Below are 15,790 nucleotides of genomic sequence, written 5' to 3' on the forward strand. Positions count from 1 at the left end.
GACCCTAACCATATCTTAAGGCTTGGGTGGGAAAACACCAGGCTACCAAGAGATAAACTCAACAAAAAGTTGTTCAGACCTTTCAGAGCTGGAGGACTGTTGGATACATGGAAAGATCTTCTGACCCTGTAACTTCTGCCTAACATCCTCTGAGTCATGTCTGCACCGGGACTACCAGCTCTGTGACCCCAGAGTCATGCTCCAGCATGGAGATAAAAAAACATCCCACCAATGCCACCAATTTGGTAGTCATTCTGCAATGAACTCCTGTCCACAGCCCAAGTCCTGCTTTAGGAACATGAACCCCACATTGGACGTAGTCTAAACCCGTGCTTTTGCTGAACAGGAGCCTACAAATTAACAGGAATTCAATAATCACCTTGATAGGGTAGATTCATACGAAAATACATTTGCTGCCATTTCGCAGATATTTTTATACATACAATTTCAGTTCGCATCTCTTAACCACAAGCAACTGACAAGAAAATATTAAATTGTTCACATTTTGGCCCTGAATGTGGCCACCACACCAGCCAAAAGTAGGCTCTGACACTCCATAATGACGTCTCACAACTATGTCTTTTGTATTTACTCTGCATGGTTACATCTGCTGAACATCTGGCCTTTGCATAGATCATCCTGATCCACCTGACACATGGTGAGACACAGGTATACAGAAAATTTCTAGCCATCCAAAGGCCTTTTGCCACCTGCCACACAAGCACTGAAAATGAGATGCTAGCTACAAGGATGCAAAAAAAGAGGAAAAAAAAGTTTTTATGTGATTTGTGTGAAGCTTCACCAAACCCAAATGCGCTTGATGTCTTGAGTTCTTCCCTTTGACAAACCTCACCTTGGAAAAGATAAGCCCTTGAAGGACAACTAGCTGGAGCTAATTAATAGCTGCTTGAAAAGTAATCCAGGTTAAAATTTCTGCCAAGTAGACTTTCCTCCCAGAGGAGTTTTATCTTGTGAGATATAGAAACAGTAACTCTTGAGTGACAAAGCTTTCTGAAACAGCTTACAAAGTATCTCGCCTTAGTCTCCACATAACTTTGTAATTTTTTTCCTCTTCTTTTTTTTTTTTCAAATGTGAATATGGTATTTGACTAATAAATGCCGTATCTTTTGAAAAAGCATTCCTTTTTTTGAATGTTTCTCCAGGCAGACAGCACTGATCCCTTCTGCTTTTTCAAAGTCAAAATGTCAATATGCAAAGGGCAATAATGTCACTGTCACCTACAGTCTCGAGTGATAGGACCCAAGCATAGGCCTCTGACTTTTAAGATAGAAAAGATGCTATCAAAATTAATCAATCCCTCCTTTGGGGGAACAATTCCTCCATCACCAAGAATCCTTTGCTTTGCCCTTCCTTTGGGATTAAATACTTGCCATTATAAGAGAAGAAGAAGAAGAAAGAAGATAAAAGCTCAAAAATGTTAAGGTCAACATTAGCCCATTGGTTCCCAAAATGAAGAGTTTATTCAAAATAGGTCCAAAGCTGCAGTCCCTCCCCAACACATTATAAAGCGCATAAGGGATCCTGAAAGCCCTTCCCTAAAACTCACAAAACTACCCTGAAAAAGCCTCTGATACAATCTGCATACACAAACGTTTCCTGTGATAATAAATTACTACGTGATACTCTATTAATAATAGAGCTTAAAATCGTAGATGTGAAAAGACAGACTATGGAATGGGAAATGGCAAGTCCTATTTGCAAATTTTGCTTGATGCTAATGGGTTGTGGTGTAACCTTATAAAAGCTTCTGGGATAACAACATCTCGTTATTACTAAAACAAAAAATCCCCAGTTTCATTACCAATGTTTTCTTCCCTTTTGTTCAGACGGAAATCAGTATAATCCAAATAGTAACACTAAAAAAAAAATAAATCTAAAATAATAATAATAGCACATGCCTGGGATACTCGGGACCATCTCTCTGAAGCTGCTTAAGTTAATTTTCCAACACTTTGTAAAATGCTTTGCATAAGCTGCTACATGGCATTAAAATGCCATGTTTTCAGCTGGTGCTAATAGCTAATATATATAATACTAATATATATTGATCTATAATATCTAATAGCTAGTTCTCTGCTGCTATAGCAGTGTGTCCATTTGACTTTGCACTCTGTGCCCCAAATACCGGTTTTCTGGGGTGGTTGAAGAGGCTGACAGCCTCCTGCCTTTTTAATTAAGTCAACAAGAATTTTAGGGGACTTCAGCATTTGAAGAAGAAAGCTTACATGTTTGATTTGGGGCAAGGAAATACTATTCTAAACTAAAATGCAACCCTGGGGTGCCTTCTAGTATCTTAAAATAAATTAAACATCATTAAAAATGCATTTCAAGTATCATTCAAATATGATAAAAAAGAAAATACTATCTTAATTTGTGGGTACTTTGCAATATTAGCAAGTCTTGTTCAAGAAACTGAATTTCTTGGGATTCAGTATTTACTTTCTGAAACAAACAAACAAAAAGTTATTTTTAATCAACTAACTAACTAAGGCTTCTCATTTTCTCTCCACAGAAGTGCCAAATACCTTTGTTATACACTATTTCAAACCCCTTTGGTTTAATGAGAAGTTACTATGTATAACTTAAGAGCAATCTTAAATTTAGATGGCTGCAGACCACTGATTAACAGTCACACCGAGCATTTGACTTTGAGAAAACACCTATCCCCTTCTTTAATGTGGTAATAAAAAAATCAGAAAAGAAGCAAGATTATTTTATAAGAGGAAAAGTAAAATAATTTTGTGTAAAGCAACTTCAGTTTTCTTTCAAACAACTTTTGCCTTTGAATAATATTGGCTTATATTCAGTATCCCTCTAATCAGAGCATGTTCCTCTTCAAAAGCTTTATTGTTGGTATAGAATCAAAGTACAGACAGAACAAAGTTTTCCTATTAAAAACAAACTGTAGATCAAAAATGAATGAAGAGTAGGGGTTTTTTTGAAATATTTTTAAATCACAATACACTACAGCTCACTTCTGAAAGGAATGTATATTTATAGTAAGACTTTAGATGAATATATTGCTTCACATCAAGGTAGCTCTAGTATTCATTCAAAACCGACAAACTCAATTTCCCATTTTTTGTCTCGGAACACGTTTTGACTTTGTGAAAATGTCTCAGAAAAATCAGCGTTCTCTAAAGAAACAAGTCGTATTCAACAGTTTCCTTCACTACTAGAGCTTTCCAAGATCTGTAATTTCTCACCTTAAAATATTTCAAGAGAATTTTTTGAACATCCAACATTTCTGAGGACTCAAATGTTGTGTTTAAAACAGACCTTGGGACCACCTGGCTTTGGGCACTGGCCTGAGGAGATCCATCTCCCTCTAGTCCTCCCATGTTCATGGAGAGAGCCAGGGAGACAGAAGGAAATTCATCCAGAGGAAAATTCAGAGTAAGCGCCTAATTCACTACTTTTTAAGCTGTTTTATACTATTGTGTTGAGAAAAAAGCAGGAGTTTTTTGAATGACAGTGATGTACCATCAATAAAAATGAGGTTAAGACTTTATGCCAAACACAACGAGCAACACTTACTTTGCTTTTGCTTCTGCATCTTCATAGGCTTTATTGGAAACGTCATCTAGGCCGCCAATCAGATGTTTGAAGGAGCTGTAAAAACAAAGGGGCATTTTTAGAGGAAAAGCCTCCATTTGGGAGTCGAGCAAGCCAACATGGCTCTTTGGCAGCAACCAGGAGCCGTCCATTGATGCTGGGGATGGCTGTGACCAACCAAACTGGGGCCAGGGCCCAGCATCTGCTGGGAAACACGGCCTCAGACATGCTGGAAAAGGGGTGGAAATGTAATAACCAATGCCAAGAAGATCCAAACTTATTTATCCACCTTTTTTAGTGACTGAGCCCCCTGCAATTACTGCTGAAGTTTTCCCTCCTGTCAATATCCATCAACGTAGCTGGTAGTCCCATGACGGTGAGGTGCCACCACCTTATCCCTGTCCTCCAACAAGAAACCCTAGAAATCTCTCTGCTTTCAAAGTGAAGGATAATCTTTATTTCTGTGTCTTAGCTTTCTCATCTTAAGGGAAAAAGTGACCAAAAACACAGCAGAGAGAAATAAAATGGGCGGGGGAAGCAGAGAAGGAAAAGAAAGCGAGGGCAGAAAGGCAAACAAATTGTCATAAGCCAAACTGCTTGATAACATTTAAGAGGAAATTCGGCTTTAATTGGGTTAAATGGAGTAAGATGGCGTGAAATGTTAGGAGGGCCTGATATACTTGGTGCTGAGCTGTCTTCCGTACAAGCCGTGAGTAGCTTGAGCAGTCTCCTAACACCATCCTCTGTCCCAGGGGAGATACAAAGGGCATACACATATTGGAAAAAGAATTAGAAAATCTTTTTATATCATGAGTGACTCAAACAAATGGACCCAATGACTATTTAATCAACTAACAAGCAACACTCCAGAGAAAAAAAAATAAAAAATACAACAGTTATGTCTTTGGTAGTGATATTACACAGTGTCAGAGACTAAATAAGAAGTAGAAATGGAATATTTTTAGTAATTTTAATAATTGAAATAAATTAATACCTATAACTGAAAATATTCCAGGTGAAAAGCATAGCTCCTACTATGCATTTCCATTATTCCCAGCATGTCTGTCACACAGGTTTGTTTTTTTCAAGAAAGCAAGCACCATTTGCAAAATTAGAAAAGAACTAGGCTAATTTGAAAGGACAAACTGCTGCAAACTACAGTCTCTTGAATAATCTCTGCCTTAAGGTCACAGCTTCAGAAATGAAAGTCCTGCAGTTCCTCTGGCTTCTATATGTTCGTGACACTCCTGAGGCACTAAACATAGACCTGAAGAACAGAAATGGCTATTAAGAAGTTGAAAACAAATTTAATTGAAGAGTTGAAAAAAATTGGAAAAAAAAAAAAAAGAACCACCATTTAGGACCATATTTACCAGTTTAGGAATAAGAACAGAATATTTAATATGGCCCTCTCTCAATGAAGACTTTTAGGATGAAAGAGAATTAATGCTATTCAGCAGGTGAGGAAAATACAGGGCATGTTAATAAAGGTACAGTTTGCAGATCGTTTGCATTTTTCTCCCTAAATCCCTTGGTTTCAGATCACATGACGTTATGTAGGATAAAGAGCCACAGATGAACAACCTACTGACCGAAAAGCTCCAAACCCCAGCTGTTTGTGAAAATACAGCAATGAGCAGAATTCATCAACCTAATGTATTTGGGTTGAGCGGAGGGCAGCTCTGGGAAATGCAATATCCTGCAACGTATGAGGTTAACCAGGGTGACTTTGCACTCCCTTTGGCCTTGAGTGCAATAAAACAGTTTGGACAGTGCTTTGCCCAAGGAGCTTACACATGCCATAAGGTCTTAAGTGGGTACTTAAGTGTCCTGCTGCATCAGGAGATGCCTGACCCTAAGCAAGGCACCCCACGTGCACGCAGCAAGCAGGGACACGACTTCCAGAAGAACAAAAGGAGGCTTAATTATCTTGCTTTATGAACAGCAGCTGGAAAAAGCCATATTTTACCTATTATTGTAATAAATATGAGGCAAGAGCTCACAGCTGGGAGAGGTATTTATACCGGTTTGGATCTAGAGCTGCTGTAATGGGCCTTTTGTGTAATTACAGTCATTGCTGCTCTGGAAATATCCTCTGCCCACACAAATTCCTAGAGTTTTCCACTTTGTTTAATTTGTAATATTTTAAATGGCACAATCTAGGGAATCACTTACACAGCACGGGGAAAGCAATGGGAACTCATTAATGAGGAAGAGAAAGCAAAGAGCCCTTTGCTCTTGCATGGAAATCATGTTAGGGTTTTTTAACAAGGCAAGCTGTAATTTTCAATATTAAGACGTGTTAATCACCAGAGTATCTTTTCAACCCCAAATTCCTTACCCAGCAGTGAAAATACAAAAAAATCAGCTCATTTAACACATCAAGGTTTATCTTTCTTGTGCTGAAGATGCACCATAGGATGAAGCGAAACTCTTGAAAGATGACAATGAAAACAAAGCAAGATGTGTATGTTAATGCTCACTTGCACCACAAACAGATATTTAGACAATTAAGTGAGACACATAATACTGTAATCCTCCTGGCATGCTATAAGACATGACCTAAGGCTTAAAATGCAATCTAAAATAGCTAGGCTTGTTTTGCCTTCATGTGGTTAGGAAAATGTGGCAGGGTTAAACATCCAAATTTTTTTTGGCAATGCAAATAAATCTTTGTCTAGTGAAACATTATATGGGCAAATAAGAAAAAGTCACTGAAAGGACTAACAACAGTTTGTCTAATATCCTTAAGCTTTTCATTAAAATATCTTAAGCAAGACTTAGGACTCAGCAAGATACTGAAGTTCACTCGAGCTACTTTTTTATTGCCTATCTCAACACTGTTGAAGTATCATCTTGGTCACAACTTCACCAAGAATTTAATCAGAAAACTTCTCGGTTTTTTTCTTCGCATAGTCTTCTATTTTCATTTTTTTCTATTCTCTCCTCATAACCAATTTTCTCCATGGATAAACTTCACCCCAACTGGGAAAAACAGTAAAGCAGCAAAACCTAAAATCTCCAATGAAAGAGTTCAGCTCAGCTTGTATAGGGTCAGTCATGCTAGGATAATACTTTTTTTATTTTATTTTTCTCCAATTTCCATTGCCAAAAGGGTTGATACAGTAACCTTTCTTGACACCTCATAGCTATCCCCATTAAAAAACAAAATCAGCCTTTCAAGTACAGACAAAAATGTAAAATGCAAAGTGAAAAATCTGAAAATACCTGATGTATTTAAAATTTTTCCTTAAAATAACCTGTATCATCTTGATATGCGTAACCAAAGAAGAAAATGAACAGAAAAACCAGCATTTAGCACTCAGTATCTGCAAATACCACATACTTTTGTAGCACTACCAGCCTCTGTCAGCAGCAGCTGTGCCTTGAGTTTTAGTGGCTCTTATCCTTCAGCTCCCCTCTCCAACATTTGCATTAGGCAATTTTGCACTCCCAGCACCCACAAAATTTACACCTGGTACATCTCAGTGCTCCAGCAAAACACTGTTTTCAACATAAATAAATTATATGGAAGAAAAAAAAAATCACATATTAATAAAAGATGAACCTGAATCAACTTCAGTGTATATATTCTTACAGTTCAGGAGAATCGATGAGCATTTTCAAACACTCTTTCAGGTTCAAAAGGTACATGTAAAAAAAAATAATTTAAAAAGTTGCACCAACTTCTCTCTCAGGGTGCTAATAACAATCAAAATGTTAGGAACAGGTTTTGAACCTTTTCCTCCTGTTTTATCTCCAAACAAAGTAGCTGCAAGTAAAGTGTGTCTGTACATGTTTATTCAAATTGATTTACAAAACAGATGGTCAAGGTTGTCCCACTTGTGTCTACACAATTTTTATCAGAAGACGTTTAATAGAAAATTTCCTAGAGGACTAATCCATCAAATCGAGCATACCATAATTGTTAACTTTTCCCCAATCAGTCCAACTGTATTTCTGCAACAAATCTAGTAACCTCTCCAGGGAAAATTCACTAACATGAGCCACGACAGGGCCAAGCTTGAAATACTTTGGAGGCAACAACATCATGCATCTCCCACAATTGGGTTCTTGCTAGAGGATGAATTACTGCAGTATCACTACAGGTTGCCCAGAGCCCCGTCCAACCCGACCTTGAACACCTCCAGGGATGGGGCATCTACCACCTCTCTGGGCAACCTGTGCCAGTGCTTCACCACCCTCATTGTAAAAAATTTCTTCCTTATATTTAGTCTGAATCTACCCTCTTTAAGTTTAAAACCATTATCTCTTGTCCTATCGTTACAGGCCCTACTAAAAGGTCTGTCCCAGTCTTTCTTATAAGCCCCCTTTAGGTACTGAAAGGCCACAATAAGGTCTCCCTGGAGCCTTCTCTTCTCCAGGCTGAACAACCCCAACTGTCTCAGCCTAACCTCACAGGAGAGGTGCTCCATCCATCTGATCATTTTTGTGGCCCTCCTCTGGACCCACTCCAACAGCTCCATGTCTGTCCTGTGCTGAGGACCCGAGCGGGACACAGTACTGCAGCTGGGCCTCACAAGAGCGGAGCAGAGGGGGAGAATCACCTCCCTCGACCTGCTGGTCACGCTTCTTTTGATGCGGCTCAGGATACGGTTGGCTTTCTGGGCTGCGAACGCACATTGTTGGCTCATGTCCAGCTTTTCATCTGCCAGCACCCCCAAGGCTGCTCTCAATCCCTTCATCCCCCAGCCTGTACTGATACCAGGGGTTGCCCTGACCCAGGTGCAGGACCTTGCACATGGCCTTGTTGAACCTCACGAGGTTCACACGGGCCCATTTCTCAAGCTTGTCCAGGTCCCTCTGCATGGCATCCCATCCCTCAGGCATGTCAACTGCACCACTCAACTTGGTGTTTTCTGTAAATTTGCTGAGGGTGCACTCAATCCCATGGTCTATGTCACTGATGAAGATACTAAACAGTACTGGTCCCAACATGGGCCCCTGAGGGACACCAATTGTCACTGATCTCCATCCAGACATTGAGCCATTAACCACTGCTCTCCAGATGCGACCATCCAGCCAATTCCTTCCCCACCAAACAGTCCGTATCTCTCCAGTTTAGAGAAAAGGATGTTCAACTCGCAGGTTGTTCCTGAGCAACATTTATTCATTCACATGGGAACGAAAGGTGGCATAATCTGACGTTAAGCCTTAGCAAAGTCAGCTGAAATTTGTCCTACAGCTTGGTTGGAGCTGGATGATTGGCTTCATCTTACCTCCTGCATGGTGAAGACTGCTGATGAAGCCAGGGAGCATTAAGGACCAAATCCCACTGAAATTCATCATTATGGTAAAGGAAGGGACTTAAAAAGATAATTGCAAGACAGAAAGAATGTCAATGTTGTCCTTTGTAACAAATATTTTCAGGACAAGTGGGAACAAAATGGCTTAAAGTCTGTGGGACACATCAAATGCTTGCTGCACTGCCAGTCGTTTTCTTTGTTATATCTCAACTCTGCTTGTTTCTACATCAGAAAAGCATGCTGAAAATCCATTGTTGCAAAGCACGTCTACATAGATTTGCAAGAAATAGCTATATGACTTCTTGGGCAACTTTGAAGTGTTTTTGTGACTGTAAAGGCCTTCTTGTTTCACAAGGAAATTAAAAAGCAAGGCAGCACTGACATCATGAGAGTTTGGTAATTAAAGACCCACCATGGACTACAGTTTGGCTTTCCTCATAGTATTTACAACTGCCACTGCTTCACCCCCATACCATTTTAATACATACTTTTTGAATTTCAGAAATTATTTTAGGCAAACCATTTCATCTTTTCATGCTTAAGCAATGTCCCATCTCAAACCCAGCTCACCCAGATCTTGCTTGGTGGCCTGGCTGATGCCTAGAAAGAAAGCTTCCCGTATTATTACCCTCAAAACCCTCCAGCAACTAAAACAGCCCTGCAATTGCTCCTGATGTTGCCAAATCCAGAGACCAGTCTTCCATCTCTCTTAGGAATAACTTGCTGTGATACCAAGGTGTGATTCTTACAGTTCAAGTGTTAACTACATGGGAGTACGGCAGCTGTATTGGCAGTGTGGCTCTCCAGTGTTGCGGAACAATCTTTTGATGTCTTGGGAAGACTCTTACAAGGAAGCTGGAAGTTACCCTGATGACAAGATAATGTCAATGAGTAATATTAACCCCTACTGTCAGTAAGACTGAAATCCTGCAGTTTCTCAGGGAAATGGATTGACCATTAAGAAAACAATATTTTCCCATAACTTGTTCTTTGAAATTGCAATATCAATTTTGCTGAAATGTTTCAGGTTGAGACACACACAGAGCATGAAAATTGCTGCTTCAATAGTTACATTTGATTAAGCAAAGAGCTTGTCTTGTAATAGAAATTATTAGGCAACCTTAATGACATGCATCACTCCTCCTTCTGTGCAGAACAGCTTCCAACTGTTGGTAAAGCTGACTTCCAGTTTCCATTGCTACTGTGTGTATACCTCAATGTGAACATTTACCATGACCACCGTAACAAACCAAATGTAATATTCTGTGTATCTGGATATAAAGAAATGCTATTTTTCCTCATTAACAGAACAGTGTCTGCACAATTTTTCAAATTCACAGAAGCCTTAGTAGATTTTCTTGATATTAAAATTAGCTTCTACAGTTATTTGCATGCCTATAAAATAATCATCTAAGAGAAGAGCTATCACAAAAAGTCAGAACTGGTCAGGACACAGGACAACCTTCCTTGAACTATAAATAGTGCTATAAATAGCATTACTTTTCTTGCACTATAAATAGGATTCTTATAAATAGCGTTACACTGCTACTAATTGCAGAGCATTACTAGAATCTCTGGTATAGATGAACTACAGCTCCCTCAGTTAAATTTAACTTGTACTTTCTTACTATTTCAAAGGCATTATATACTGAGGAAAAGGCACAAGAGACAAGCAAAGAAAGTCTGTAAATGATCAGGAATGACTGACTCTGCAACTACTAGTTGTTTGGGGTTTTTTAATGCTTACAGTGCAAAACAAAAATATCCCTTTAAAAAGTGTTCAGAAAAAATGCATAAATTACTTGTTGCTTTGTATGTCTCTGAACTAATGCTTGCTAAATTATCTAATTATGTCAACTCTTCTTCTCTTTGCCCCACAGAATGATAAGGGATAGTGTGTCTTTTATCTACCAGGCTACCTTGCTTGTGTATGTGAAAGCAAGCCACTCGGCTGACAGTCCTGAAGTTCACCATCTGTTTTCAACAGATAGACCATAATTTTTTTTAATTGATCATAAACAAACTAACACATCAGAAGACCTAGGATTATTCCCCAGTTCAGCCATTACAGAACATTAGATTTCTAGAAATGAAGGACTGTAAGAAATCTCAAGGGCTAACTGAATACAAACCCCTTGTATTAAAGTAGGATTGAGTGTATGTAGATCATCCCTACAAGATACTTGAGCATCTCTCATATATCTCATCAGAATATAAGAAGTGCTTCCGAGGTCACTCCTAACGCAGTGTCTGACCTTTGATGGTGTCATGCATCAAGACAATGTGCTCAGGGAGGAGTTCAAGGACAGAGCAATCATTTGTGATATTTGTCTTGGTACTCTCCTATGCACCTCCGAAACTTCCTAGCCCAGAGGTAGGTCCTACATATTTAATAAGTCCAAAGGATTTATTTTCCTTTTGAACACTTGCAAACTCTTCTTGTTTTCCTGCAGCTCCGTGACCAATGCCTGTGTGAAAAGCTGCCTCCTTTTGGCTCTCAGCTCCCTCCTGCAGGTTTCTTTGAGCTCTTGCACTGGGGGAAGCAGTGAAAAGTCAATCCCCATTCATCCTATCCATGTCTCTTGTGGTTTCACAGACCTATACTACGTTCCCTTAGAAGGATTCCTGTGGAAGCTTTGTCCCTACGTTTTGATGGTCTATGCCAGTACTTCACTGCTCTCACAACTGGAAAACCACCTCAAGACTCATGTTGAATTTTCAAGGTGATGCTGATTTTTTTAAATCCCATTCCCAACAACTGTAGAGAGCAGTTGAATTTGCAGCACTGTTTTCTGGAGCCCAGGCATTTCTTTTCTAGATTAACCCCCCCAAATTCCTTCAAGCTCCCTCTGTAAGACATGATTTTACTCTTCTGATCTCCTCTAACTCCTTTGAGCTTCAGAGCTTCAAGCAGGGTTACATCCTTTGGACGAGGGCTCTCCATCCCCACAGGGACTAGAATAACAACATCTTGCTCCAACATTTGCCAGAATGACAATGCCTTTCGTGACATTTTGCCAACTCAAACTCAATCTGTGTTCCACCCTTAATGCCTGGATCCTTGTCCACAGTAATGCTATCTCCCCATTTATTTCCATTTTGTCTTTCTGCGCTTCTTAATTGTCTGCATTTGTCACCACTGAATTTTCTCTTATTGATTTAGGGGGACCCTCCCACTCCTTCATCAAGGACACACATATACTGTGACTGTACTACTCAAAATTAAATGACCTCTCTGGAGAAAATGATCAAAGGCTCTAGTTAAAAACTGTAAAAGGTATGAACTGGAGATACGCCCCACCCCAAGGCAGGAAAATTATGTACTTACTCTCTGTCTATGACCAGACAAGTTACTGCTTCAGCTGCAATGACGTTGGCTGTTCTGACATCTTCCCTGAAAGAAAAAATATATTTCTTAAGCAAGCTGTATTATTTTCATGACAATCTTTTTATTTCCAAACATACAGCATTATTAAAGCACTTCAAGAATAAATTTCTGGGTTTCACAGCTTTTCCCTATATTGATTTGATGCTCATCATCTGTACGGACTTCAAGCATGCAGAAGCTAAAACCCATGTATGAACAGAAGGAAAGAAACAGGCTACCCTTGTAAATAAGACATCCAGCCACGCATCAGCCCATGCTTTTCATCAGTTTTAGGCAAAAACTCATTTCTTACTATGCACATTTGTGCAGAGAAACACTTTTATCAAAATAATAGATATTTGCATAGATTCATTTATGAACATTTAGACTTCTGCTTATGTCCTTCTCCCCAAAAACCTACTTAGTATCTCAGTGTCGGAACACGAAGCATCTAGTTCAGTAGGACGGCAGCTCTGCTACTCAAAGCAGGTACAATCTATACAGTAGGCTATAGGACTCGCTATGCATTTGCTATCTGAGCACGGAGGAGGCTGGGATTGTGCCTACAAAAGGAACACAATTAGGACAGAGCTTTTGAAAGGTCCTGGCATTAAAACACTGTGCTGGTACTTTTCACCAGCTCTTCAGAAATTAAAAATATTGCACTTTGAATTTTTTCTGTATCTTCATTACCAAATGCTTTGTGTTCTCCCTTTCACTGCCCCACTGAGAATTTGGCCGTGCCAGTCCAAGCTATAAAATGTGAATTTAATTCATTTTAATCAGACTGATTCAGTGTTTCATCAGGGTTTAAGAGATGCCGTTGCATTTTCTGTGTTGGCCAAACAAATGTACAGGATTTAGAGTTGCTGTTTTATTCAAATTCTCTCCAAACTTTTCCCTGTATGAAGGGTAAGTGGATTACAGGCAAAAGAGACCCACCTCTTTTAAACACACCTAATTCATTTAGACTAGAAAACCACTGTACATTTCCACTGAAGCAGAAAATGAGATTTAAAAAAGCTGTTAGAAATAGCAGTTCCGCTGTTTAAAAATCGGAGGTATTAAAGAAGTAATATAGTAAAAAAAAAAAAAGGGTGGTGCATGTGCAGTCATACAGGAATATGCACTCTCCCTTTAAGGTAACTTTAATTAACTTTAATTACCTTTGAGCTATCTTTACTTCAGTATCTTTAAAACAGAGCGAGCAGAAATACCAATGAAAGAAACACTAACATTCAAGCCTACATTCAAATGCTGTCATTGAGTCTATTTTCAATGAAATTAAGTAGGTATTGGTGCTAATTTATCCATACAGATAAACAAAATCAGGATAATTTAAAGCAAGTAGAAAGAATTAGCCAAATAGCAGTAGAAAATTATCTCTATTAACTTCTAAAACTTTGGTAAATATAGAGATGATAAGGAATGATAATATTTAATATCCCATTAAGTTGCTGTAGGCAACTTTTGACAGTATATTAATACATTAAAACGAGTATGCAAACTTTTTGGTTCATTAATTCCAGTTAAAACTTAGCATATTGTCCCATTATCTCAGATGCCTTTCTGCCACAAAAAGACTGTTCATACCTTTATAGTTACAGACCTGATTATAGTTACTATATTATAGTTATATGACTACAGATAAGTAAAACACAGCTATTGGTGGCTTCAGTTCAAACATTTTAATAAACCTTAACATTGGAGATTAAAACACACACGTAACTGTTACAGTTTCCACTATCCTGTACTTAATACATCTTTTTAATCAGCATGAAATTAATGTAGAATGAAGGCACTTTCCTAAAGGGCATTTCGTTTCGCACGAACACCCGAACCAGAGGGATGGCAGGGTTTTTGTAATGCAGAAAGTCACGCAATTCTGAGGTTTCCTTATGTTCTGCACGAGTAGAAATAGCTGGTAAGTCAGGAAAAAACCAGGGGTTTTTAATGGATGATAAAGTGGCTCACATATGAAGTGTTAAGTCAAGAAATTGCTGTCTCTGGGTATGTCCAAACCCATCCTCCACATCCCTGCATACAATGCCCCTGCTGCCACTGCTGCAGGACCCTTGTCCCGCAAATACCGAACGAAGGGACCGACAAGGGAAAGCAGCTTTCCATTTCCACAGTCTAAATCGATTGTAAGTGGGTTTATAAACCTTGCATGCTCTCGTGTTAGGGGGTGTTTACCAATCAGGCCGCAAGCAGGATTAAAAATCTCATGAAGTTTCTAAAAACAGAAGGAAAAAAATCAATGTATTTTCAGTTCCATACATATGTTAAACCTTTACGTGCATCAGCTGTCAAATACAAGACATACTCAGACTTCCAAACACTGCCAACACCTCACATAGGTTTAAAAATGACACACATACCTAGGGCCATGCCACTGATCTACAAATCAACCTCAGTCACCTTCAAGCAAAACAAATTGTCAGTCCATGGTTTAAAACGTAACATTTCGACAGGCAGCCACCAGCTAAAGCACATGGTATTAAATGCAACAAGTAATTATTTGAAGTGCACGGCATTAAATGCAACAAGTAGTTACTAGAAGCGCATAGCATTAAATGCAAAAGTAATTACTAGAAGTACAGGGCATTATATGCAACTAGTAATTACTAAAAGTGCACGGCACTAAATGCTGAAGTAGCTATTAGAAGTGCAGGGCATTAAATGCAACAAGTAATTATTAGAAGTGCACACCATCAAATGCCACAAGGAATTATGTGAAAGGCTTGCTTGCGAGCACTGACTCGGACGCTTTCTGGACTTCATCGCAGGAATACTCATCGCTGCTCCCTGAGAAACAGCGCTCTTCGTCAGAGGAATTGCCTTCACTCTCCGAATACTCCATCGCTACTGTTTGCCTCCACCATCTCCTCCTGGGAAAACGCCTGCTTCCTTCCAGCCAGTTACTATATTTTGTCCCTCTGGGTGAGCTCTGGTATTTTACAGCCCCTCCAGCTTCAAACTTCGGGACTTGGAGAAAGGTCACAGCTGCTGGGGGGAGTTTCTAGGGTGCATCATTGGGAACACAAGCAGAGGGTATTTTGGAGCCACAAAGAGGTACACAGCTGCACACAAGCGGGCACAGCTCCTGCCCCGGGCACGTGCCAAAACCGGGGCAGGAGACCTTGTACTGCCGCTCTTCAGCTCCTTAACCCCACGGTGGAATTAGATGGCAATGTTATCCACGTTCCTAAAGCTCTCCCAAAGCATGTTATTACATCACTATAAACATGAGTATGTTATTTAAGAGATGAAATGCATTTTTTTTTTCCTCATCACAATTTGTTGCCCAGTTCACCACATATAACTCATGAAGTTACAACAATTTTGCTTCTGATAAGCTGCTAACAACTTAATTTAAGAATGATGGGTTTTTTTAACCATTTCCAGGAACTTTTCTGATAAAAGTGTATTGATCACACTATTTATAAAGCTGTGTTGGAAAATGCAAATATGAAAGATATAGGCAGCTTTAAGCAGAGATAAGGTCATACATCAACCTCTGTTCCCTGCTTTTACCTTAGGCTGTAAAAATTTATCATAGGTTTAAAAATTTTGAGA

At 39.2% G+C, this 15,790-nt stretch overlaps 1 protein-coding gene across 3 annotated transcripts in view; it reads right to left on the bottom strand.

Annotated features, from left to right (window-relative positions):
- PRKG1 (protein kinase cGMP-dependent 1) overlaps positions 1–15,790 on the bottom strand; it is a 525,032-nt gene that overhangs the window by 68,815 nt on the left and 440,427 nt on the right. For 2 of the 3 annotated variants that reach the window (XM_075025451.1, XM_075025449.1), the window contains exons 8-9: positions 12,173–12,238; positions 3,560–3,634 (exon numbers count right to left, since the gene is read on the bottom strand). In XM_075025451.1, the coding sequence (XP_074881552.1) occupies positions 3,560–3,634; positions 12,173–12,238 (141 nt within the window). Of the gene's footprint in view, positions 1–3,559; positions 3,635–12,172; positions 12,239–14,973; positions 15,033–15,790 lie in introns of those variants that run through there. The other variant, XM_075025454.1, reaches the window with a different exon arrangement.

Source organism: Buteo buteo, chromosome 4 (genome assembly GCF_964188355.1).
Source record: "Buteo buteo chromosome 4, bButBut1.hap1.1, whole genome shotgun sequence".
Lineage (NCBI taxonomy): Eukaryota > Metazoa > Chordata > Aves > Accipitriformes > Accipitridae > Buteo > Buteo buteo.